General features: G+C 37.7%; 1 protein-coding gene across 2 annotated transcripts; it reads left to right on the forward strand.

Annotated features, from left to right (window-relative positions):
- Nucleotides 1-1,459: 1,459 nt before the first annotated feature.
- LOC131156601 (mechanosensitive ion channel protein 6-like) lies at nt 1,460-20,791 on the forward strand. Of its 2 annotated transcripts, none has more exons than XM_058110413.1 (5): nt 1,460-3,569; nt 15,615-15,738; nt 19,025-19,318; nt 19,426-19,628; nt 20,136-20,791. In XM_058110413.1, exons 1-5 carry the CDS (start codon nt 1,777-1,779, stop codon nt 20,422-20,424), a joined length of 2,703 nt encoding a protein of 900 aa, XP_057966396.1. In that variant the 5' UTR covers nt 1,460-1,776; the 3' UTR covers nt 20,425-20,791. The 2 variants fall into 2 exon arrangements, with proteins under 2 accessions (XP_057966396.1, XP_057966397.1); XM_058110414.1 differs by having other exon boundaries at nt 1,471-3,569; nt 15,615-15,735.
- The last annotated feature ends 3,567 nt before the right edge of the window (nt 20,792-24,358 follow it).

Here is a 24,358-nt window from a genome sequence, read left to right on the forward strand (position 1 = left end):
CAAAAATATTTTTTTTTACTAAATTAAAAATCATTAAATCCTCTCTTGCTGTTTTATTTTAAGTTATTTTAAGTCTACCCACATCCCTTTTAATAACAAAAATAATAATTAACTCACTCTTCCTCATAGATGTTTTACTAGTAAATATTATGATATAATCATAGCATAATTGTTGATTATTTATATTATTATTCTTAATTTAAAATGAAGTCAAGGTGCTGATTGCACGCATGTGATGCATCGACCTCAATCGAAGTATACCAACCTCAATCGAAATATTTTGCACGTGGTGCGCCAACCTCAATTGAGGTGTTGATTGCACACATGTGATGCATCAACCTCAACCGAGATGTTTTGCATGTGATGCACCAACCTCTATCGATCGAGGTGTTCAAGTACATGCAATGCATGTGCTCGAGTAATGTAATGCACATAGTATGTTGATCTGAACCAAGGCATTTCGACTTCAATTGAGGCCCTCAAGTACGTGCAATGCACATATGTGTTGACCTCAACTGAAGTCCTCGAGTACGTGTAACACATATGGTGCGGTGACTTCAATCGAGGTGTCCCAAGCATGTACGTTCATAGGGCCAGCTCTGCCTTTAGGTAGTTGAGGCGCCCGTCTAAGGCCCTCAAATTTTTGGAACTCACAAATTTTTTCTTAATATAATAATATAGTTTTTGGGTCCCAAATTTTTTTTAATTAAATAATATTAACATTATTTATTATGTTCTATTCCCATAATTAGTGATTTTGTATTTCAAAAAGTTAGAAAATTTAATTTTAAATAAAAATAAAATTAAACAAAATATTAAGGGTCCTTAATTAAATCATTTGCCTAGGGCCCCATATTGTGAAGAGCCAACCCTGTATGTTCACCATTCAAGGTATACAAAATTCAATCGAGGTGTCCAAGCATGCTCAACACACAAAGTGTATCAACCTTGATCGAGGTGCCTAATCACATGCAATGCACGTGGTGAGTCGATCTCAACTGACTTGTCATAAACACGTATAGTGGACATGGTGCGGTCAACCTCAATTGAGGTGCCTCGAGCACACGTGACATACATTGTATGATCAATTTCGATTGAAATTTGGATTCATTTCAAAATTTATATTTGTATATAACAAACATTATCTTAAATTAGACAAAAAAAGATTTAATATAATATTAATTGTTGATATTATTAATTAAAAGTATGATAATATATTTAATAATAATACAAGACACAAAAAAGATTTAATTTTTTATATTTTTTATTCAAATGCTTTCCACTCTGATAACGACTTGAAATTTAAAATTTAGTGGTAAATTAACCAACCTTACCGAAACTTTGGTACTAAATTAAGTTAAACTCAGCCAGCAGGAGCACAAACGTAATTAAAAATAAAGTGAGGGCTGTTTTGGAAGACATCGAAACTTCTAACCTAACAGCGGCAATTGCGCTAGTTTGGTGCACTCTGTCGTCCCCGTTAAGGCCACCTGGTCTCTGCTGCACCGGTTCCCTTCACACTGTCTCGATTTCTCTGCAAATCCAAGCTCATATTTAATTAATGGCGATTTCACGACACGCGTCCAACGTCCCGCATACCCTTTCCATTAAATATTTCGTTAGATTGTCATCTCATCATTCTATTTTTGAAGCTTTTTTTAATGGCCATTAATAACAAATTTCCTGCGGACCATCTCTCTCTCTACTGACCTCCTCTCTCTGTCTCTGCCTTTCCCTCTCTTTCTCTCTTGTAAAGATAGCTTTTGCTTAATATTAATGGACGCCTTAAGAAAATCCTTTAAATCCCACAGGCACTCGCGCAAGATATCTGCTGGGGGAGGCGAGGACCTGAGGGGCGAGGAGCAGTCCATACTGTTGGATCACGACATGACATCCGCCAAGGATTCCGGCGAGCGAGGGGAGGTGATCGTGAAGATCGACGGAGACGGCAGCGGCAGAGGGAGTGCTGGTAACGCGATATGGAGGGGGTCGAGTTACGAGTTCTGGAAGGAAGAGAATGTGAATCAGAAGGGTGGAGAGAGAGGGAGTGAGGGTTTCGATTTCCGGCGCCGGTCGACGGAGGACCCGCCGTCGAAGCTAATCGGGCAGTTCCTGCACAAGCAGAGGGCGTCCGGGGAGATGTCGCTGGATATGGACTTGGAGATGGACGAGCTCCGCCGCGATAGCCGGGGCTTGCCGCCCGTGGCGGAGAGCCCGGGCGACAACAGCCGAACGGTGTCGTTCCAGACGGAGATCGTGCCGGAGAGAAAGTACAAGGGCTCGTCAGACGAGGACGAGGACGACGACGAGGACGACGATGAGGAGCGTAATGACCGGCGACAGGGTTCCAACTCCCCCGCCGAAAACGGCGACGGCGAAGTGTTGAGGTGTACTTCGAACTCCTCGTTTCAGAACAAATCGAACTTGTTGAGGTTGAAAACGAGGTCCAGGCTCATGGACCCGCCGGAGCAACCTGATCGGAAATCCGGACGGGTCCCGAAATCGAGTCAGTTGAAGTCTGGAATTCTGGGAAAATCCATGGAAGAGGAGGAAGACGACCCATTTTTGGAAGACGACTTTCCGGAAGAGTACAAGAAGACGAAATTCAGTATTCTAACTCTGCTCGAATGGCTAAGTCTTATTTCAATAATAGCTGCTTTGGTTTGTAGTTTAACAATTCCTTCATTTAAGCGTCGGACTCTGTGGAACCTTCCACTGTGGAAATGGGAAGTGATGGTTTTAGTTCTGATTTGTGGGCGTTTGGTTTCTGGTTGGTTGATTAGAATGGTAGTGTTCTTCATAGAGCGAAATTTTCTATTACGCAAAAGGGTTTTGTACTTCGTTTATGGTGTGAAGAAGGCAGTGCAGAATTGCTTGTGGTTAGGTCTGGTTTTAATTGCTTGGCACTACCTGTTTGATAAAAAGGTTGAGAAGGAGACCAATACAGCAACCCTTCAATATGTGACCAAAATTTTGGTGTGTCTCTTGGTGGGTACCCTGTTGTGGCTTGTGAAAACCCTGATGGTGAAAGTTCTTGCTTCATCGTTCCATGTTAGCACCTTCTTTGATCGAATTCAAGAGTCCCTTTTCAACCAGTATGTGATCGAGACGCTCTCTGGACCACCCTTGGTTGAATTGCAGAATGCTCAGGAGGAGGAGGAGAGGACGATGGCTGAGGTCCAGAGACTCCAGAATGCTGGGGCTACTCTGCCTCCTGAGCTGAAGGCTGCAGCCTTCTCATATGCAAAGAGCGGTAGGGTGATAGCGAGTGGGGGGCTCCAGAAAAGTCCAGTATTAGCAAGAAACGTCAAGTTTTCTGGGGCAATTTCGAAGAAACTTGATGATAAGATCACTATTGATCACTTGCATAAGTTGAATCCTAAAAATGTGTCTGCCTGGAATATGAAGAGGTTGGTTAATATAGTCCGGCATGGAGCTCTGTCGACACTGGACGAGCAGATACTGGATTCTACTCAGTACGATGAGAATTCGAAACAGATTAGAAGTGAAAATGAAGCAAAAGCTGCGGCAAGGAAAATATTCCAAAATGTGGCTAGACCTGGCAAGAGGTTAGTTCTTTTACCTTTCATATTGCTTTAATCTTTTTTGTTTGTAAAGCATTATCCTTCAGTTGTGTGTCTACCTGCATTGGTTTCCACTCAGTATCAAAATATAATTTTCTGCCTTACCTGATTGTCTTTTCAGTTGAAGTTTTGTGTCATGGAGTTGTGTAATTATGCTTTTTGTTGTATTACTTTCTCATTCCAATAAAATACCTGTCCATTCATCACCCTCCAAATCTTATCCAAGAAACTAATGTGGGAGAACTAATTCTACCTTATAGGAACATAGGTATATCAATGCACCTTACTTATTTAAGCTTAACTCTGACAAGCCTCCACCTTGTCTTAACTTCTTTCCATATCTTGTTACTTGCCTCGCATTCCAAAAGTTGTCACATCATAAAGTATGCCTGTGACCTTTTCACTCTTCATACTTTTCATAAGCGTCAAACCATGATTTTATACTATGATAGGAGTAGCCTGAATCAAGCAACCATACATCAGTCAATTTTTTGCCACTTGCTCTGTGCTCTGTAAAATCATATCCTTGTAATTTTCTATCACACTTAAAGCCACATATTATTTTTCTGTTCCCATATTTTTTTACTCAAAAATCTTCTTCAATTCTTGTAAGTCTTTATCTTTTTGCAGAAGTATTGGATATGCACTATTTTTACAATAGTAGCACTTGTTATTGCTATCATCCACCTTTGGTCTGAGCTTGATCCAGACTTCCTGCTACTGAAATCCCTCCCATGTGAAGTGCTCCTACCTTGATTTGGGTTCACCACAAGAGCTCCAGCTTTAGAGTTGCTACAAAGTTTCTTGAATTTCCCATTCTCTAGGGCAACAGTCATCTAACTTGAGCATCCCTTTCCAACCAACAGTGCAGTTACCAATTACCACATGATGCTGGAAGAGAAGTCCACAGGAGGGCTTCATGCTCCTCAATCTTAATATCTGCACCAACCAATTGAGTAATTTATATTATATTCTTCAAAAATAATTCACTTGTGAGGAATTTAGATAATTAAATTTCTGAGGGCCTCAGTGATGCAGGGGCAGCATCAAGGTTCTGCAGCCAAGGAGAATTAGTAGAGAGGAAGGGAGGAGGGGAGAGGGGATACTAGAGGGGAACTCACGTTCTATCAACAATTCAAAGGAGGGGGAAGGGAGGAGGAGAGAGGGGATACCAGAGGGGAACTCATGTTCAATCAACAATTCAAATTCATCAACAATGGCCTACATCATGGCTTTCATACTATTTATAAGGAAGCCTAAACACATAAAATTACACACATGCCCCTAAAACGGCATGAATTACAAACAACTCCCTACTTTACACAAATATTACAAACTAGCCCCTATATATGCATACTACTGGACTAATTAAACTAACTACATAACAAACTACTAATTAAACCCAACAATTATCAATCCAATTCTTCTGGAGTAGTCTCCAACATGAATCTTCCCAAGGTCTTGCTTCTTGTCCTACATCACTTTGTCTCCCTTATCTTAGGCTTTATGATCATTACAAATTTTACTTTCACTCCCCATGTGTGTTTATTGGCTACAGCTCTCAACACAAAGCATATTGTTGCATGCAATTGTCCAACAATTAGATTTTCATATGTTGTTTCATGAGTTAATCTTTTCCTTTTCCAACATTTTCTCCTTCCACATCCTCTCGAACTTCAAATTCTACTGCTTCTCAACTTCCTCTCTCTACTGTTTCTCCTTCTCACCCTTCTAATTGCTCTCCACTAAATCCTATTTTTCCTCCTAATTCTTCTTCCTCCGTGAAATCACCTTATGCTTTGATCCCTCCACTACTTCAATCTCATTTTCCTCTATCTTATGTCCCTTTTCTCACTTTATTGTCCCACTCGTATTTGATCTCAATTATAATCCCTCTCCTATTGTTCATTCGCTTTCAAATTTTCATCCTATGGTTAGTTGTTCAAAAAACTATTCTCCTAAAACATAAACCCTATCTTTCCACTACTTAATCTTTATCCTTATCCTATATGCCATTGAATCTACTTGCTTTTCAAACGCTCATCAAGTTTTAGGATTGGAGAGATGCCATGCATGATGAGAATTTGGCTCTCATATATGATAATGATTGTCATTTTCTTGTTATCGTCCTTCTTAGTATATGATTGGATGTAAGTGGGTTTATCTAATCAAAAGGTATTGTGATGGCACTGTTGATAAAAATCTTGTACTCTGCTGTAGTGCCTGCCATGGATTGCTATTGGCGCATAACTTTTGCTATAGGCCATAACAATATTCTTGCAGCCACTACATGGCTATTATGACAAAAAAAGAATTATCTATTAGTATCAAACTCATTGACCTCTCTCTCAAGGAAAGAGAATTCATTCAAAGGCAACAAGGAGGTGTCATGACTCTTGCTCTTACTCGTGGTGGGTAAGGATTACCTTGTCGGCTGCAAGATGGGTTTGCAAGTGTTTGCCATTGTTGTTATTGAGGTTGGAGTAGGTCACTCACTTCAGCAATATACCTTACTGGGTGTGTTGTGAAAATAACGCCTCTTCCAACAATGCACAGTGGAATAAACAATACCATATGCAACAATTTAAAATGGTGAAATACAAAATATATCCACAACCATAGAAATATAAAGAAAGTAAAGATGAGCAACGACACCAAGAATTACGTGGTTCGGCAAAGCTTACATCCACGGGAGCAATCGGCAAGAGATTTCACTATGAAAATCAAAGATACACACTCAATGATCTTCTCTCCTTCTCTCACCCCTCTCTTACTCTTTTACTTGTCAAAATATGCCCATAAGAACATATATAACAAGCCCTCAGAGGCTTCCCTCCGAATCCCCAACCGTCACACCGTTTACATTCAAAATTTAAATATTTTCTCGTAGCCCAGGCGCACTCGTCGACGAGAACAGGGGATTCGTCTACGAGTCCAAGAAGCCCACTCGTCGACTAGTCTATCCTCTCGTTGATGAGCTTTCTGCTCTGAAATTTTCTGACTCTCAGTATCTACTTGTTAATGAGCACAGGGCACTTGTCGACGAGTCATTGTTGCTGCACCAACATATGTTTTTCTCCCTTTGTTCATAAGCCCCCACAAAGTATAAGAGCCACACCATAAACAACAATCTCCATCTTGGCGATTATACGCCCCTTAGGGGAGCTCGAAAAACATATCTGACTGCTCCACCTTGAATTTAGAAAGCTCAGTTGGGACCGTCTCCCTTCGAGCACTTGGAGACATGCACAAAGTCCAAACATCGCTTGAACTTGCCGATGGCAGCTTCAACTTCTACCATCAATCCCGATATAGTTGTAGATGCAATACCCGAAGACTTTGCCCTAGGCTTCCAACAAAACTTTCCCACAACAGTAAACACAACCACTGCTACAAGTCTTCTATCACCAAAGCCCCCTGCATAGTCTTCAACAAAACTAACAACTGACGGCCCACTCTGTTGCTTGCTGAAACACCCCATTGCACAATCATGGGGGACCTTGACATATCCCGGACATCACATCCCGTCCTTGGGTACCGAGCGGTAGACATTCCATATTGATTCTCCACAGAACCTCCTTGAGACAACAAACGAAGTCTCCTTGTGGTTCCATCCATAAAGTCACCCAGAGATAACACCAATCTCCCTGTAGCCTTGTCCACAAATTCACCCTAAGATAATACCAATCTCCCTGCAGTTTTATCCATGTTAATAAGCAAATCAAGACCCATCTTGGTCATACCCAACACATTCATGTCAAAACCTTTCAATAGAGTATCCAACTGATTAGCCTCAGTCAAAGTCTTTCTAGCCAATAATATGTTATTCACACACAACAGATACATGACTTCACGACATCCTATCACCCTCTTCCAAACTAGAAGCCTCTCTAACGCACACGCCTGAGTAGTGGTTTGATAGTACACATGGGTTTACCGTGATTCTGCTGGTCTCCCGAGTTGAAAAATACTCCCTGCAATATGAACTATGTCATCTCTGCTTTGAGTCTGCTGCTCCACCTACATCACATGCCCATTCATACCGTGATACTGTTGACCCGAGATAGAACTCCTTGCATTTCTGCCTTGAGTCCCTAACTCCACCTGAATAACACGATTGTTGCTACTGCAGTTTTTTGGCATTTGTTTCTCTTCCTTTACCTAAGTACGCTGCCCCATGACTTTATCATCAAAAGTCATATCCTCAATCACCCCTTTGTTTGCTATAGGATCACCTAGTTTGCACCCACCTTTCTTGTACCCCAGAAAAGTGTACTGTCTGAACATAACACCAAGCCTAGATCCTCCATCACTAGAATAGTGTACCAATGGACATCCACTTGCAACCGAGTAGTCTACCGTAAAACCTGCCCACAATCCACTTGCAACTTTCCCATCTAGCAATATCTTTGGCGATCGGTCACACGAGAAACGCATCATACTCATTAACTTCACCAAGAAGTACCCTACAAACCCTGCATATAACCTGCCTTGCTCACTAAACTTCTTGAACGAAACTAGCGTATTCAGCCTCAATGTTTGACTTAAGAATCTCTCTCCCGGCTAATTCTCTACCTCAGCCACTACATGAAGTACACCAAGCCCCTTCGTGATAAATCCACGAAATACATATGTCTATCCCCTGATGCTATCATCATTGGTTCCCAAATATCTGAATACATGTAGTCACCCATATGCTTTAACCGCATATGCCACAGGATACCTGACTCAGATTCAACAGTTGCAACTCTACCTACAATCGTAACATCCTGCAGTGCATAGATATTTCCCGCTATTATTTCTTCTTTCATCACTATCAAGTTACCTTCATACACTTTTATTTCTTCACATTCAGACTCGTAACAATATCCATTACGGTCTAAAGTTCCCAATGAAATACCATTCTTCCTTAGACCCGATTCAAGCTTTACATCACATATGGTTCTTACAATATCACCATACATTCTGATTTTGACATTTCCAATAACAAACATTTTGCATGAAATATCACTTTCCATCAAAATGCAACCAATATAAATTGACCTATAGATGTCAAACCATTTTTTAGGATAAAAGCATCCGGTATCTAAGATCCAAGAATCACCCATGAGGCACTCCAAACCCAATGAAACACGTAGCATATCTCTATCACTACATTCTGAGTCTTCCTTCACTACACTTGTAGATTTTGACTAACCCTTAGACATATATCGGCATTCCCATTTTCGCCAAATTAATGTCGGAGAATTCTCATCCATGATGCGATATAGCACGTCCTTAGCCAAACAAAGACGAATAATTGCTCCCAATTCATTCCAAGTCATTGCATCCATGCTATTCGGTTGAAATTCTGTATAAACCTTTCACCATGCCTTGCTACACCACGAGATCCTTCAATTCAAAGGCCATACAACACACACTCTGATGCCAATTGTTGTGAAAGTAACGCCACTTCCAACAATGCACAGCGGAATAACATTATAAATGATCAAACAATACCATATGCAACAATTTAAAATGGTGAAATACAGAATCTATCCACAACCATAGCAATATAAAGAAAGTAAAGATAAGAGCAACGACACCAGGAATTACGTGGTTCGGCAAAGCCTACATCCACGGAAGCAATCGGCAAGAGATTTCACTATGAAAATCAAAGATACACACTCAATAATCTTCTCTCCTTCTCTTACCCCTCTCTTACGCTCTTACTTGTCAAAATATGCCCAGAAGAACATATATAAAGCCCTCGAAGGCTTCCCTCTGAATCCCCAACCGTCACACCGTTTACATTCAAAATTTAAATATTTTCTCGCAGCCCAGGTGCACTCGTTGACGAGAACAGGGGATTCGTCGACGAGTCCAAGAAGCCCACTCGTCGACTAACCTATCCTCTCGTCGGCAAGTCATTGCTGCTGCACCAACATATGTTTTTATCCCTTTGTTCATAAGCCCTTATGAAGTATAAGAGCCACACCATAAACAACAGGGTGGCATTGAAGTCAAAGAATTATGTCTTTTTTCGTGAGTTGGGTCTACAATCGAATGACAAGATTCGATCAATCTTCATTCTTGGTGGATTGGAAGGGGAAGGTTGGTGTAAATTTCTATAAGAGATGCAAGAGCTTGTAGGGTAGGAGGAGATGAACAAATTTGAGGCTCAACTATTAGCAACTCAAGATTGTTGGAGTTGGAAGGAAGTTCTTTTTGGTACTTTAGAGGCAGGGAAGGTTGGATGGTATTGTGGGAGTTAGGGAAGTTACCACTTTGTGAGTTTTGGAGTAGTTGTAGGAACTCGAACCCGGAAATAAAATAAAATAAAAAATAAATATAATAATAAATATCTTGGAGGAGATATTTTAAGATATTTATATATATAAATATCTTGGAGGAGATATTTTTAGATATTTATATAAATATCTTGGAGGAGATATTTTAAAGTTATTTAAGAGCTAAGTTATGTATTTTTCTTATGTAACTCTCAACTCTCACTCTCTCTCTCTAGAACCCACGCCCACTCTCTCTCGCTCTCTTCGATCTTTTGCCGATCGTTGCTTGATTCAAGGATCGGAAGTTACCACGAGGATCAGGGAGTGAATATCTACAAGTCTAGCGGAGCGGATTCTCAAACTTGGGAAAAAGCTAGGGTTCGGTTTTCAAGCATCTCGGGTTGTTTTTCAGGAAAACAAGTAAGGGGAATAGATTAAGCCAATATGTTTATGAATATACCGATTAAAAAGAAGTTTATGTGTTTATGAATATATATATATATATATATATATATATGATATCACGTGAGTTTCTAAAAGAAAAGCCAACCATTGAATTATGATTTTGAACCTAGGGTTGTATAGTTATTATTGTAGAAATGAAATATGGAAAGTAAGGAATTTTATGGATGATTATAAAGGATTTAAAGGTGTATTTTCATGTATGGTAAAAGATGAACAAGGGTTGGCTTATGTTATTTTAAATGATGTATGTCACGGGTATTGTTGAAAATGTGTGGCATTAGTTAATGAACATACTAAGTTGAGTTGTGATATATATATGTATGATATGTTGGAAATATTGAAATGAATTGGGATTATATTGCATGTGTATTGTAAACAGAGCAGAACTTGAGAGTTAAGTTGCAAGGTATGATTTGAGAACTCAAATGGACGATGGCAAGGCACAGTACTGTTGCGTATGATTTGGGTTAGTGTAGTGCACCCACACGTCTTAGAGAGACTGTGAAGACGGGATAGTCGATTGTGTTGGAAGGGAAGGATCCCTCTGGAGTCTAGATCAGTGTGGGAACAGCCGATCGGACTTACAGACTGTAGAAGGTGATTGATTTAGCTCTAGTTGGCCGACTAGGGTTAAGACCAGCCTACGGGCTGCACAACCCGTTATGGGGGGAAGCATAACATTGATTATCCATCCGAGATGAGTTCTAAATGCATAATTGTTTACTTTAACCTATTAACCATATGATATAAGAACATGTGAATGATATAAAATGTGGAAGTGAGATTCGCTTGCATGAAATCAGAGTAATGCAACGTGAATTCAGACTATGTGATTCCAGCCATGAGAACGGAGTAGCATGAAATCAGAATATACGAAACGTATATGTAAACTATATGACATGAAAGAATAAGAATATGAAAAGATGAACAATATAGAAATAACAGATTTAGAGTAAAGTAAAATGTATTGTAAATTGTAGTATCATGTTTATTTGGGGCGAGGTACATACTTCGCCTGAGGGCTTGCTAAGAAAGGTGAGTGCCCTGATTAGTATTTGATGTAGCCATATTAGGCTGCATAACAAATCAAAGCAAAGGGAAATACTTGTATGGACGGGTAACCTTTCCTATTCTTGGGGACTTCTGCCAGTAAATCTTTCTATGAATGTGTGTGTGTACGAGATACATTATCCACTTGGGGCTTATCGAGTAAGGTAAGTGACTTGATATGCTTCAGTTGTAACTATGAGTTGCATAAAGTATCAGAGCAGAGGGGTGCTATTTGTATGGGCGGGTAATCATCCCAATCCTTAGGCACTCTCGTTGGTAAAAATATTCTGCATGTATGTGAGGAAGAATAAGGAAATGTTTCATAACTATGTTAAAGTTTTTTAATGGTGTGTATATATATATATATATATATATATATATATATATATATATATATATATATATTTGTACACAAATCTCATGGTAGCCACACACTGGTACTGATCTATTCCGACTTACTGAGATGTGTCTCACCCCGATATGGAATTTATCTTTTTAGGACCGTCGCGTGATCAAGCTTAGAGAGCTTGGGGTCGGTGTAACATTTTGGGAGTTATAGGTTATAACCTTTGGTTATGTTTTTGAGTTGTAATATATTTATGTTTTCAGAAATGTATGCATTGTGAATACTGGATGTTGGGTTCTTTCTTTTGAGGAAGGATATGAGTAGAAACTATGGTATTGTATTGAGAAGTTGTTTATGTTTTCTGCTGTGCATGATTATGAAGAGCAATATGAGACACCCAATTCTCCCTTATTGGGCGGGTAGTATATGTATGGTATCAGGGATATACATGTTATGTATGTATAGTAGCACGCCGGGCCTGGTTAGAGGGTTGGGGCATTACAGCAGTAGTGGCAGCGGCAATTTATGGTTTAGGATGCTTTAGGGAAACTAAGGTTTGCAAGAGGAAGGGGGCAAACGTGTGCTGGTGTTGGCCTTAAATGGGTTGGGATAGGAGTGATTAATGTTAGTTAATATGGTCCAACCTTTGGAAAATAAGTCATGGGCTTGTAAGAGGAATGTGGCTCATTTGCAAAATGAAACTAGAACTAGAGGCCAAACTATTTCTGATGGGCTTTTTAGGGAGTTCATTTGGGCTTGTAAGCTTCCTAATACAAGGGGGTTTACTAGGCCAAAATGGGACCATCTCTTCTTCTCATACGCCCATCCTAACTTGGGAACCCACAATAGATATAAAGAGGGTGTCTAGACTCAGTATTTCATTAGAAGATTGGAAGTTTGGGAGTGGATTGTGCGGCAGTGTGTGTTGAAATGTTTGGACATAGCAAACTTGGTCTCAGTCAAAAAGTGAGCACCTGGAAAAGAAACAACATCATGGTATTTCCTCCCCAATAAAGGTGGTCAATGAGAATGAACTCCACTAGTTTTTCTCCAGTGGGTTGAGAGATGGGGGAAGGGAAATCTTGAGGATTGATGAGCTTGCTAGAGGGGGTTTCTATGAAGGATGGATGCCAGAGGCTCGAAGATAAAGGAATGGCTGTTCATATTGGGAATCAATATGGTGCGAGTTCCAGTGACAACATGGTGAGGTTGGATGGGATGTAACATCATTAGGTTTCCAACAAATCAGCAATATTGCAGCTTTACACTTGTTGGGGGCATAATAGTAGGGGAAAGGGGTTGATTTAGGCGGCATGCACTGCATTATAGGGCTGTCGAGACTCTTGAGAGGCCAATTAAGGATTCGTTTAGCTGGGAAAGTGTATGTTTGATTTTTCAGTAAGGTAAGAGAATATCACCATAGATGCGGAAATTAGGGAGATATTTGGCCAATTGTCTATAGATAAGCATGCAACAATGAACATCACTATAAATGTGGAAATTTATAATATTACAAATATTTAGGTCTCGCTTCATATGACACCTTCCTCGGATGATCTTGTGGCAATTTTCTCCACTTTCCTTCATGCATGATTACTCCCTATTCCTATACAACTGCATGCCACGTGTTGTCTCCTGCTGTGCCACATTGTCCACTTGTACAGGTCTCTTCATCAGATCCTTGGCCTGCCACAAAACTTTCTGATATGCATTTGTTACATTAATTCTAGCTTGTACATTTAATGTCCTAGTAAATATTTCACATGCTTTGCACAAGATTGCGTGTATCTTGACTCTTCTATTGTATAATTTGTTATAAACAGCTATATAACTTGTGATTCGCTAATTAAAATATTTATAATCATTATTTTTATTTATTTAATGGTCAATAGTAAGTTTATTCTAATTTTAAAAAATTAGTCTTTATTATCTAGAAGGGCTTTTAAGTCTATGATTTTATCTCTAATATTTACCTTTTAAAAGATTGAATAGTATTCATTTAAATCATATTAGAAACTTTACAATAATTTTAGAAAAGGTCAGAAACATTTAACTATTATATTAACTGTAATTTAATATTGAATTGAACGATAGGCATATATTTCTCTCCACAAAATGATTTACACTATTAGTACTTTTCTTTATAATATTAATTTATTTTTTATTTTTTTAATTAAACACAATTTTTTTTTCTTGGGTGAACCTGTCCAAAAAACTTCATAAATTTAATTTTATCTGAATGTATTTCTGCTCACTAAAAAAAGAAGTCTTGACAAGTTTAATCTATAATTTTTGGTTCATTATATTTCAAAAGAATTCTTCATCGTTCATATGTTAATACTCAAATATAAAATATTCAAGAAATGGGTGGGTATGTGAGTAGTTTGAAAAATAAATGTCTAAAAAAGTAAATATTTAACCATTTAAAACATTAGACCACCATGAACAGTTGAAACCATTTAAAGTTAATCAAAATTATAAAATTTATTACAAAATTTTAAAAAATTTAGATATGATTAAATTATATAATATTTTTACACGCATAGCATTTGCACAGTTGCTATATCTCTTTCTCTACTATTATAGAAGGGCATAACATACCGGTTGTTTTTCAAAATTTTAAATAATAAATCCGATGAGATATTAACCCAACCATCAAATCTGCCTACCAAATCAAGTTGCATTAATGGGTTGAAACCTGAGCTAACAAATTTGCAATGGCTATGAATGCATCCATAAAGTATGTGTTAATGGACAGTGTCAACCATTCTGGTACTTGTGCATTTGTGTTCTCAATTTTGTTGGTGAATAAAGAGTTCCACAAGCATAGGGGTGCTCCCACTATCAGATACATCCTCCAAAGGGCAAAAGCAAATGAAGTTATTACAAAAAAAGGGAAGATAAAAAAAAATTAAACAGTTCACATAGAAATGATTAAGCAAATTCAACGTGATCAAGTCCCATGGATGCATTAGCTTAGCATTGGCAGGCATGACCATTTGATAGTAAGGGGGTCAACTTTTCTCTCTGATCAAACAAAGCATTGCACAAGTGCCACTTGTTGGGAATAGAGGAAGAAGAAGAGAGAGAGGAGATGATGTTAAGGTTGGGTTCTTTCTATATTAAAGTATAAACACTATCATCTTATCTAGACACCATTCATGAAAGGATACACTCTTTCACATAGAGATAGAGACATTCTTTCATGAAAGAATGCATCTCGTAGAAGACATCTATTATAAATGTGTGTGTGTGTGTGTGTTCATTTTATTATATATATGGAAGGAGACAAATCTTAATAGACACCTATTGGAATATGTACCTTTTAGATATTAAGGATAAAATAATAAAATTTGATTAGGCATCCCAATAAGAAAACATATATTTATTAGTTGTTTAATTTGAAAAAATAAAAAATTCAAGGAGGAACCCTAATGTGAAAACAGACGCCATTTCCTCTTCTTTTATGAATAGATATCTTTTTTGGAAAGTGTTAACTTTCACAAAACACCTGGAATACATACCTTTTAGAGAATAATGATAAATTGTAAAATTGAAAAAAGCATCCAAATTCACATAACCTTCGGTTGTTTAAAAAAAAAAAAAAAAAACTGTATACATACCTAGGCCTGCTTTTTCACTGTATATACATTTATAGTGTGTGTACATGTTGTGACTGATAATTTTCTTGTTATTTCCCCTCAAAAAAATTTTTCTTGTTTGTCTTCATGGTAATTTATATCTTAAAAGAAAATATTACATAAAGATCTAGGCTTGCTTGTTCATATTATACATTTAGACTGATAATCTCTTCGATGGGTTACTTGTCTCATGTCTTATTTATCATTCTTCTTTTCTTAAACTTCTAGTCATTGAACTCCTAAGTGTCTTTGCTGGCAGGTACATTATCTTGCAGGACTTGTTGCGTTTCATGCAAAATGATGAGGCTGTGAAGACCGTGAGTCTCTTTGAAGGAGCCTCTGAAAGCAATAAAATTAGCAAGTCAGCATTGAAGAACTGGGTGGTAAGAACTTTATGGTAAATGTTGCTCGTTCTTTACTGGAAATGCAAGTCCTCATTAAACAAGAACCTGTGTGAATTGGTTATTGTGGGGGGCAGTAGAAGAGGTAGGGGTAGACCTAAAATAACTTGGGAGGAGATAGTGAATAAGGATTTAATATCCTTGAATCTATCAAAAGAAATGGTCCATGGTCGCATAAATTGGCGGAAAATGATTCATATAGCCGACCCCACTTAGTAGGACTAAGGCTTGGTTTTGTTGTTGTTGTTGTAGAAACATTTTGATAAAATTAAGCATTAAGTGGTGAATACTGAATGCAGTTTTGGCCCTGTAAAAACTGAGTCATGAGGATAATTGGAACTGTCTCTGCCTCTCTGGGTCTGGATGCTAAATGCTTTTAGTTGTTTGATAACTAACCACTAAATATGTGTATAAGATATGATTTGGGAGATAAGGAAAAGTCTATTATAGAGTATTTTGGAATTTACATTTTTTTTTAGGGCCAAAAATATCTAAGTCTCAGGATTGATCTGTTACTCAATAAGCAGTGGGAAGATCTCTGATTCAGCAACAATTAAGAAATTTACCAAATAAGACCATTTCGCTGACTTTGAGACCATTAACAGCCCAGCCTCTATTAAGAGGCAGCATGTGTATTTCAGGGCCTTCTGTGTTTGGTATTCGGCATGGTATCAGGGTTGCCTAGTGGGTAAATCTGGGTTAACTATCAGGGAGCGCAACATATCTGGGCTCTAATTGAACTGTTTGGCGACATTCTGTCACATACTAGGTCCTTGACCATATGTTTGAGTATAGCAGTTGTTATCAGAAAGATTACAAAATCTGAAACAAATCAATAGAATGATGATGTGATGGTAAAGGGAATAAAAAATGACGAGACAATGAAGACAGTAAGATGTAATTTGTAATTACATCTATTCATCATAGGTTCGACTTTGGTAGATAAGATAAGAGAGGGGCGCTCTTTGGACCCTGTGGATTGAGAGGAATGCTAGGGTTTCTAAAAGTCGCTCAACGTGCTCATGGCTATTATGGAATAAAGCGACTTTCCTAGCTTTCTTATGGGTGCATGCTCTTGGATTTTTTTGGTGATTACTGCTGTCCAACCTCATTAGGGATTGGAGGTCAGCAGGTCAGCACTCTTATAACTGATATTCGTATTGTTTTTTCTGTTCTTTTGGTGTATTATAGCTATTCTATAATTTTTGTTATTGAGAAGGACTCCCTGTCCTCTATCATGTTCTCTGATTCTTGGCTTTAATAATATTATCTTCTTTTATCAAAAAAGATGAGAGGGGCGTTTCAGATGGCTTCTGCAACGTAGGCCAAACAGTGCACCTCTGAGGAGGAGTGAACTATTTGCTGTTAGTGGTAGAAAGGGTAGGGATAAACCTAAAATAACGTGGAATGAGATAGAAAGGATTTAATAACCGTTAAATGTGGGAGGAAATTGCCCATGATCGTGTAAATTGGTAGAAAAGGATTCATATTGCCGACTACACCTAGGACTTCAGGCTTGGTTTGTTGTTTTGTAGGTTCAACTTGGTTGGTTTTTGCCCATGAAGCATGGATACAGGTAAGGTGATGTGAGATACAGATTTAGGGATACATAGATAAAGTTATTCTTAAAAATTAAAGACATGATGCGATGGGGATATGTTTTTAGCTATCAAATTTTAACTTTTACCATGTTCTATCCAAACATGTGTAGCAAGTATCAAAAAGCTTAAATTTGAAAGCAGTGTTGAGGATTTAAGGTGTTATAGTTCTTTGTTATACCCTGTCTTGATTTCTTTAATTATTTAAGAATTTACAAATGGAATGTAAAAAGGATGTGATGCCAATATTTTGTAGTTCTCCAGTTACATCTTAGAAAATGTTCAATGTAGTTTCAATAAAACAATTATATACAAGTATTGAATACATTGTGGACATGTTTAGAGATATATTTTGTAAAGAATTTGACACATTTTTAAAGTATCTGTTGTGTATCCAAGGAGTATCTTAAAATTATTAGTATCTGATAAAAATACGTTATGAAAGCAACTAAACCTTTAGGGGGCTTTTGTTTCTTGGCATCTTTCAAGATTCCCAGGAATGTGATGCCCATGCCATCTCATTCCCACGTTTGTTTGAACATTGGACTATGACATGACGGCCTGGCGGGCATGTTCATATCATGGGAATGAAAGGATTCCCATGAAAAATGGACATTGTATTCCCACCTCTCCCATGAAAATCCTACTTTTTTGACCAAATTGCCCTCACTATTTGGTCTTTTGAATAATAATGCCCTTATAATATAATCATATTTTATTATTATATTTAAAATAATAAATAACTAATAAAATAAAATTTAAAAATTTAAATAACTATGAACATGAATTATTTTTAATTAGAAAATATATATAAAATGTTAATTAAATATATAAATATTTGTAAAATGTCTAATAAAAGTATAAATATTTTTGTCAATTAACATTTTAATTGACATTTGTAATTTAATAAATTTATTAAATAAAACTAATATAATTTTATCTTATAAAAATTTAATATAATAGTTGATACTTAGACACTATATTGCCCTCAATTATTTTGATGAGTCAATTATTAAGTGTTAAATGTTTTAAATTTATAAATGTTGAAAATTTTAGGATATGGATTTAATTAAGTACTATTTTAGTAAGTTTTTGGATTGAAGAAACACACATTTCAAGAGTATAATGGTCATCTTCTTAAAATACCTATCAAGATTATCATGTTGAACCAAACATTGACATGGGTTCAACATGGGAATTCTGTGTACATTCCTGGGAATCTTACAATGGAAGCCAAATAAAAATATTCCCATGTGGTTGGCATCTTATTCCTAGGAATGAGATTCTCAGGAATGTCACTTCATGGGAATATTTTTTATGCTGCAGACCAATCGATCCCTAAGAATTATCCATGCTTCATGGATTTTTTTCTAGCCTAATTTTTTGTGGTATCATTGTTGTGGAAATAGGATTGAATTAATACAATATCTTTGTCTAGGTTTTGAAAAACATATAAGAGAATTGTGCAATTTTGAGCATCTTATTTCTTTTCTTTTCCTTTCCTCAACACTCAACAGCCTCGAGTGAGTGGGTGATTTTGGCAAGTGAAGTCATTTTAAGCTTCCCAACTTGATTTATGGACATAAATTTGCATCCCTGATGTAAGATGCATTGTATTTTTGTTTTATTTAGTGATTAATAAAGTGAGGTGTTATGCTTGTTTCTTTCAGGTTAATGCTTTCAGAGAACGGAAAGCACTCGCTTTGACATTGAATGATACAAAAACAGCTGTAAATAAGCTTCATCATATGGTGAACATTGTGGTTGGCATCATTATAGTGGTTATCTGGCTACTTATACTAGGCATTGCAACCAGCAAATTTCTTGTCTTCATAAGCTCTCAGCTTCTTCTTGTGGTGTTTATATTTGGAAACACCTGCAAGACAGTATTTGAAGCTATTGTCTTCTTATTTGTGATGCACCCATTTGATGTGGGTGATCGCTGTGAAATCGATGGGGTTCAGGTACCAAATTTACTTTGAACTGTATATAAATATTTTTCTGTCTGCATTTATGGAAGTTTTTTGTTTCTCTTATTTTGGTATGCTAATCGGATTCCAATGAATTTCAGATGATAGTGGAAGAGATGAACATCTTAACTACTGTATTTCTAAGATATGACAACCTGAAGATTATATTCCCAAACAGCGTTCTTTCTACAAAACCTATCTTTAACTACTACCGAAGCCCAGACATGGGAGATGGAATTGACTTTTATGTTCATATTGCAACTCCAGCAGAGAAGATTGCTATCATGAAGCAAAAAATAATAAGGTATGAGAGGGCATTGCTACACATGCACACATATTATTTGCTTTCCTTCTTGTCTTGGTTGCTAGTTGGTGAGCAATTATATATCAGAGGGCCGGTGTTTGTCATACAAGCAATTGGTCGTATGACAATCTATCCCATTGAAGAGGCATTTCTGCTCTTGCTGCAGTTATGCCTGATTTATGATGACCATAGAACTTTCAACTGATAACTTGCACTCTCTTGGATGAGCCATGTCCATGTCAACTGATTAGACTCCATAGAACAAAAAAGTATTCTCTTAGATGGCTTTGCTCGTATGATTATATGAGGCTTCAGGTTTTACATTTGTTTGAGTTTTGCTATTCATCACAAGATGACAAGAATGGTGGAAATAAAATGTGAAAACACCTCATGGATAGATTGAAAAAAAAGGGTGTCACGTCTGATGGGTTTTTCCTTATATTGCCCAGGAAATTTCTGGAAAAATATCTCTGTTTAACGAATTATTTCTTATGGATGTGACTGCAGTTTCATTGAGAACAAGAAGGAGCACTGGTGTGCTGCCCCAATGATTGTCCTCAGGGACGTTGAAGGATTGACCAGGTTAAAGTTGTCAGTATGGCCGACTCATAAAATGAACCACCAGGACATGGGGGAGAGGTGGGAAAGGAGAGCCCTTCTGGTTGAAGAGATGGTCAGAATTTTCAAGGACCTTGACATTCAATACCGGTTGCTGCCACTTGACATCAACGTCCGGTCCTTGCCACCTCCGACCTCCACCCGAGTTCCCCCTAATTGGACTGCACCTACTGTGTGAGGAAATGAAAAAACTGCCCGAGGTTTGTGTTGCCATTGAGATGCAGCAGCAGCCATCTTGGGCATGCCCAGTCGCTGCTGGGAGCCAATTTGCCAATGAAAGCACAGAGGCCCATTGAGAATGGAGAGGGTGATTTTTCATCATCTTCACGCTGCCCCCTTGGCGGGCTTGTTTTATGTTTTATTTATTTATTTATTTATTTATTTTTGTTTTAGGTTCCTTCTGTATATTTTACATATTTTGTTCTTCCTTGTAGTTTATAATATTAGATGACTCTTTAAGGAATAAGATGTGTAAATGGATGCATAATTTTGGACAGTTGAGTGCTAGTGAACATCCCTACTGGATGCACCCAGTGGTTCTTTCCTATGATTCATCTTGGTTAGTTGATTAATGTCGCTGATAGTTTCTTGGACAGTTGATCAATTAGTTTGTGGTGTGTGCACCAGTATCTGCCTACTGAACATTCCAATTCTATTTGTCCTTTCTCCTCTGTTCTTTCTTCTTCTCGTGTCTTTTTTGTTTATATATTTTATACCAAGACATTCTTAAAGCACATTGTGTCTCCATTCGGATGAAAAATTTTGTTTGACGTAAAGAAAGGAAAAAAAATAAAGGAATTTATTTTTATTGCATTTTTCTTTATAATGAACATTGAAAAATTGTTACAATATGATTGAATTTTTATTTTAAATTAAATATTAATGACATGCAATATCAATGTTTTATTAATTAATTTGTTACATATTTTTGTTTCTTTTTTAATTTGTTCAGGGCATTATGCTTGTCTGTGACCATTTGTCTTGTGTGTTTAGGATGAGTTTCCATCATGTAAATACTTGTGTAGGGTTAATTTTTGTTAGTAGGTTCTTTGTATGCCAAATAAGGTAGTATGACTTCTGGGTCACTTTGATGTTTCCTAGTGTCAAGATGATATTTACATAAAAACCTCTTTAGGGGAGGGTGAGTGTTCATCAGTCTTGAAAAACTCACTAGCTATTGTCAACGTATTTAGCCTACTTATTTAACCTACTTGTTTCCCTTGCTAAACACATAATGTTAACGGAGGTGTTGTTAATGAATTGCGCTGTTTCAATGTTTACTACTTGCTTGCCACTGCTTACATGATTGTTTACTATTTCCGTTGTCATTTGATTGAATGCTAATGAAAGTGTTTCGTGGATGAATGTTGGTAAACAATAAGTTGGCTAGTTAAGCAAGAATGTTTTAGCTAGCGCCGCACGACCCTTTCACAAAGGTGTGAAAATAGTCGACCTATGACACCTGGTATCAGAGCAAAGGTTCATTGCTACAGGAATTCAGTTACCTTCGTTGTGGGATTTGGAAAGCTTTTGTAAGTGATCATGACACCAAACAATGCTGAGAGAATCAATGTGTTGGAAGCACAGGTTGAGACAACTGCCAACACTGTGGCCGCGGAGGTGGCCCAGATGAGGGAACTTGTTGATGAAGTGATGGGGTTACAAAAGCATCAAGCAAGTTTGATAAGCGACATGTCAAAGGACTTTCACCATACAGTGGAAACTTTGCAATCACGGATGGTTGATCTAGATGCAAAGATGAATCTGATGGTTCTTGCTTGGGGAACTCCAACACTGCGAGAGTTAGCAAGACCAAGGTACCAGAACCCATGACGTATGGGGGTGCCTATGATGCCAAGGAGTTGGAGAACTTCTTGTTTGACATTAAGCAGTATTTTCACGCTATGAGGATGATCTCAGAATAGGTGAAAGTTGATACTACGACCATATACTTAGTTGGTGATGCCAAACTATGGTGGCGTACCAAGTACATAAAGATTGAAACTGGACGTTGTGTAGAGGATAATTAGGCAGACTTGAAGAGAGAGCTCAGGACCCAATTCTTTCTTGAGAATGTTGAGCATAATGTTAGGAAAAAGCCTAGAGACCTCAAGCATAATGGGTCAAAATACGTGAAACAATTTTCTACTTTGATGTTGGATATCCAGGACATGTCTGAGAAGGACAAGTTGTTTTATTTTCTTGAGGGGATGAAACCTTGGGCAAGGACAAATTTTCATAGACAAATAGTTTAAGAGTTGTCTACTGCACAAGCTATTGCAGAACGCTTAACTGACTACGCTGAGGATAACCCTACTTCGTCCAAAGGGTTTGGCAGAGAGGGAAACAATGGAAAGTTTTTCAAGAAAGGCAAACCCAATAGTGGGGGAGCCGACTATAAAGCATCAACCTCAAAGGAAGCTTCGTCGTCTCGAGGGTTCAACACTCTTAAGGAAAAGGGTAAAATTGAGTGTTACTTGTGTCGAGGTCCTCATAGAGTTTTTAACTGCCATCACAAAGCAACACTTAATGCTTTACAGGCTTCCATTACAGAACAAGTAGTTGAAAACGATGGAGAAGAGGATGATACCTCTAGGATGGGTGCAATGTAACGCCCCGGCCCTTTATACGGCCCCGGAGTGCTACTACACCTATATAACACACCTGTCTCTAAATGAACATACATATACCACCCGCCCTTAATAGGGACACACAGGCATTTCATACTGATATCTAATCGCATGCACAGTGAAAAACATAAACATCCACATGGAATCTAATAGACAAAATCATAGTTTCTAACTGTATCCTAAAATACATACAATCGTACTTAAAACATAACATGTTCTTATGATCCCAAAAAGAGCGTTCTGAACTAAGTCTATTACATATACCAACACTTACGTAAGCTAAACAAAATATGACCCTCCAAGTCCCTCTATCAACTAGGACCAACATCCGGTAGGACTTGAAAGAGAGGTTTTATGTTGGGGTGAGACACTTCTCAGTAAGGTGGAAGATATTACATCAATTTGTGACCACATGCACTTATTTCAATTGAAAGCAGATACATATAAGGCATATTCTCAATACTGTAATATAGGAGATATATAGACATAATTCCTATGATAGATGGTTTAGCATCATGACAAGCGAGAGTTCCCGAGATTAGAGTAGGGTATAGGCTCATACACTGTACGATCTCTCCGCCTGGTACTCAAACTTGTGACTTTGGCCATTTTAGTTTTCAAATCATAAATATGCATATTTAGAACACTGTTCAGCTTAGATGCAATAATAACAAATGCCAACACATTAATACCCCTTGGTTACAAATTATGCGATTTACTATAGTCCATCTGGTACCACCTGGTCCATAAATCCACCAGTGGCCACTCCAATATCCAGCCAACTATCTCGATACCCACATTGAAAATCATACGTGTGGTTGCACTGTATCTACTATATATAAAGCAACATAACCGCGCTTAACGTTGAGCTTTTTAAGGCTCTTTTATAACGATGAGCTTTTAGGGGCTCTCATATAACGGTGAGCTTTTTAAGGCTCTAATAGTAACAAGTTGCAGTTTCCAAATATCATAACATTCACAGATCGGCCACGTCAACAATCCTACTATCATTCGTATGACCCGACCCGCATTGGGAACCGAGTAAAAAGTAATTTTATTATACAACCTAACAGCGGAAGACAGTATACACAATTCAGTCAGAATACAATACCCAGAGTATCCATATACACATATACACAATACTATCTCATACCCAAAAAAAACAATACAACCCTAGTCCAAACTCACCCTATATATCAGGGTCCCAACTCCCTACTATCACGGAACTCTATCACCTGGTTTATCCCTGTTCCCTGAAAAATTTAGATAATTTGGGGTAAGAAAGAATAAATTATTTACAATGTGTGGCCGTATGAGTTAAATTATAATACACTTTACTTTTCAAATCATCGTTTCATCTGAGAAAATACACTGATATACACATTCTCATAATCATATAGATTTACAACACAAGCTTTTACAAGTTTTAAAATCATTTCTCAAATTCAATAACTTTCAACACATATTTACCGCAAAGTTCCT

The sequence above is a fragment of the Malania oleifera genome, chromosome 5 (assembly GCF_029873635.1).
Source record: "Malania oleifera isolate guangnan ecotype guangnan chromosome 5, ASM2987363v1, whole genome shotgun sequence".
Lineage (NCBI taxonomy): Eukaryota > Viridiplantae > Streptophyta > Magnoliopsida > Santalales > Ximeniaceae > Malania > Malania oleifera.

Excerpts from the sequence above, each read along its gene's own strand:
- LOC131156601 (XM_058110413.1), top strand. The coding sequence starts at position 1,777 with ATGGACGCCTTAAGAAAATCCTTTAAATCCCACAGGCACTCGCGCAAG. Across the intron at positions 19,319-19,425 it reads GTGAAATCGATGGGGTTCAG|ATGATAGTGGAAGAGATGAA; the intron begins GTACCAAATTTA and ends AATGAATTTCAG. Across the intron at positions 19,629-20,135 it reads ATGAAGCAAAAAATAATAAG|TTTCATTGAGAACAAGAAGG; the intron begins GTATGAGAGGGC and ends ATGTGACTGCAG.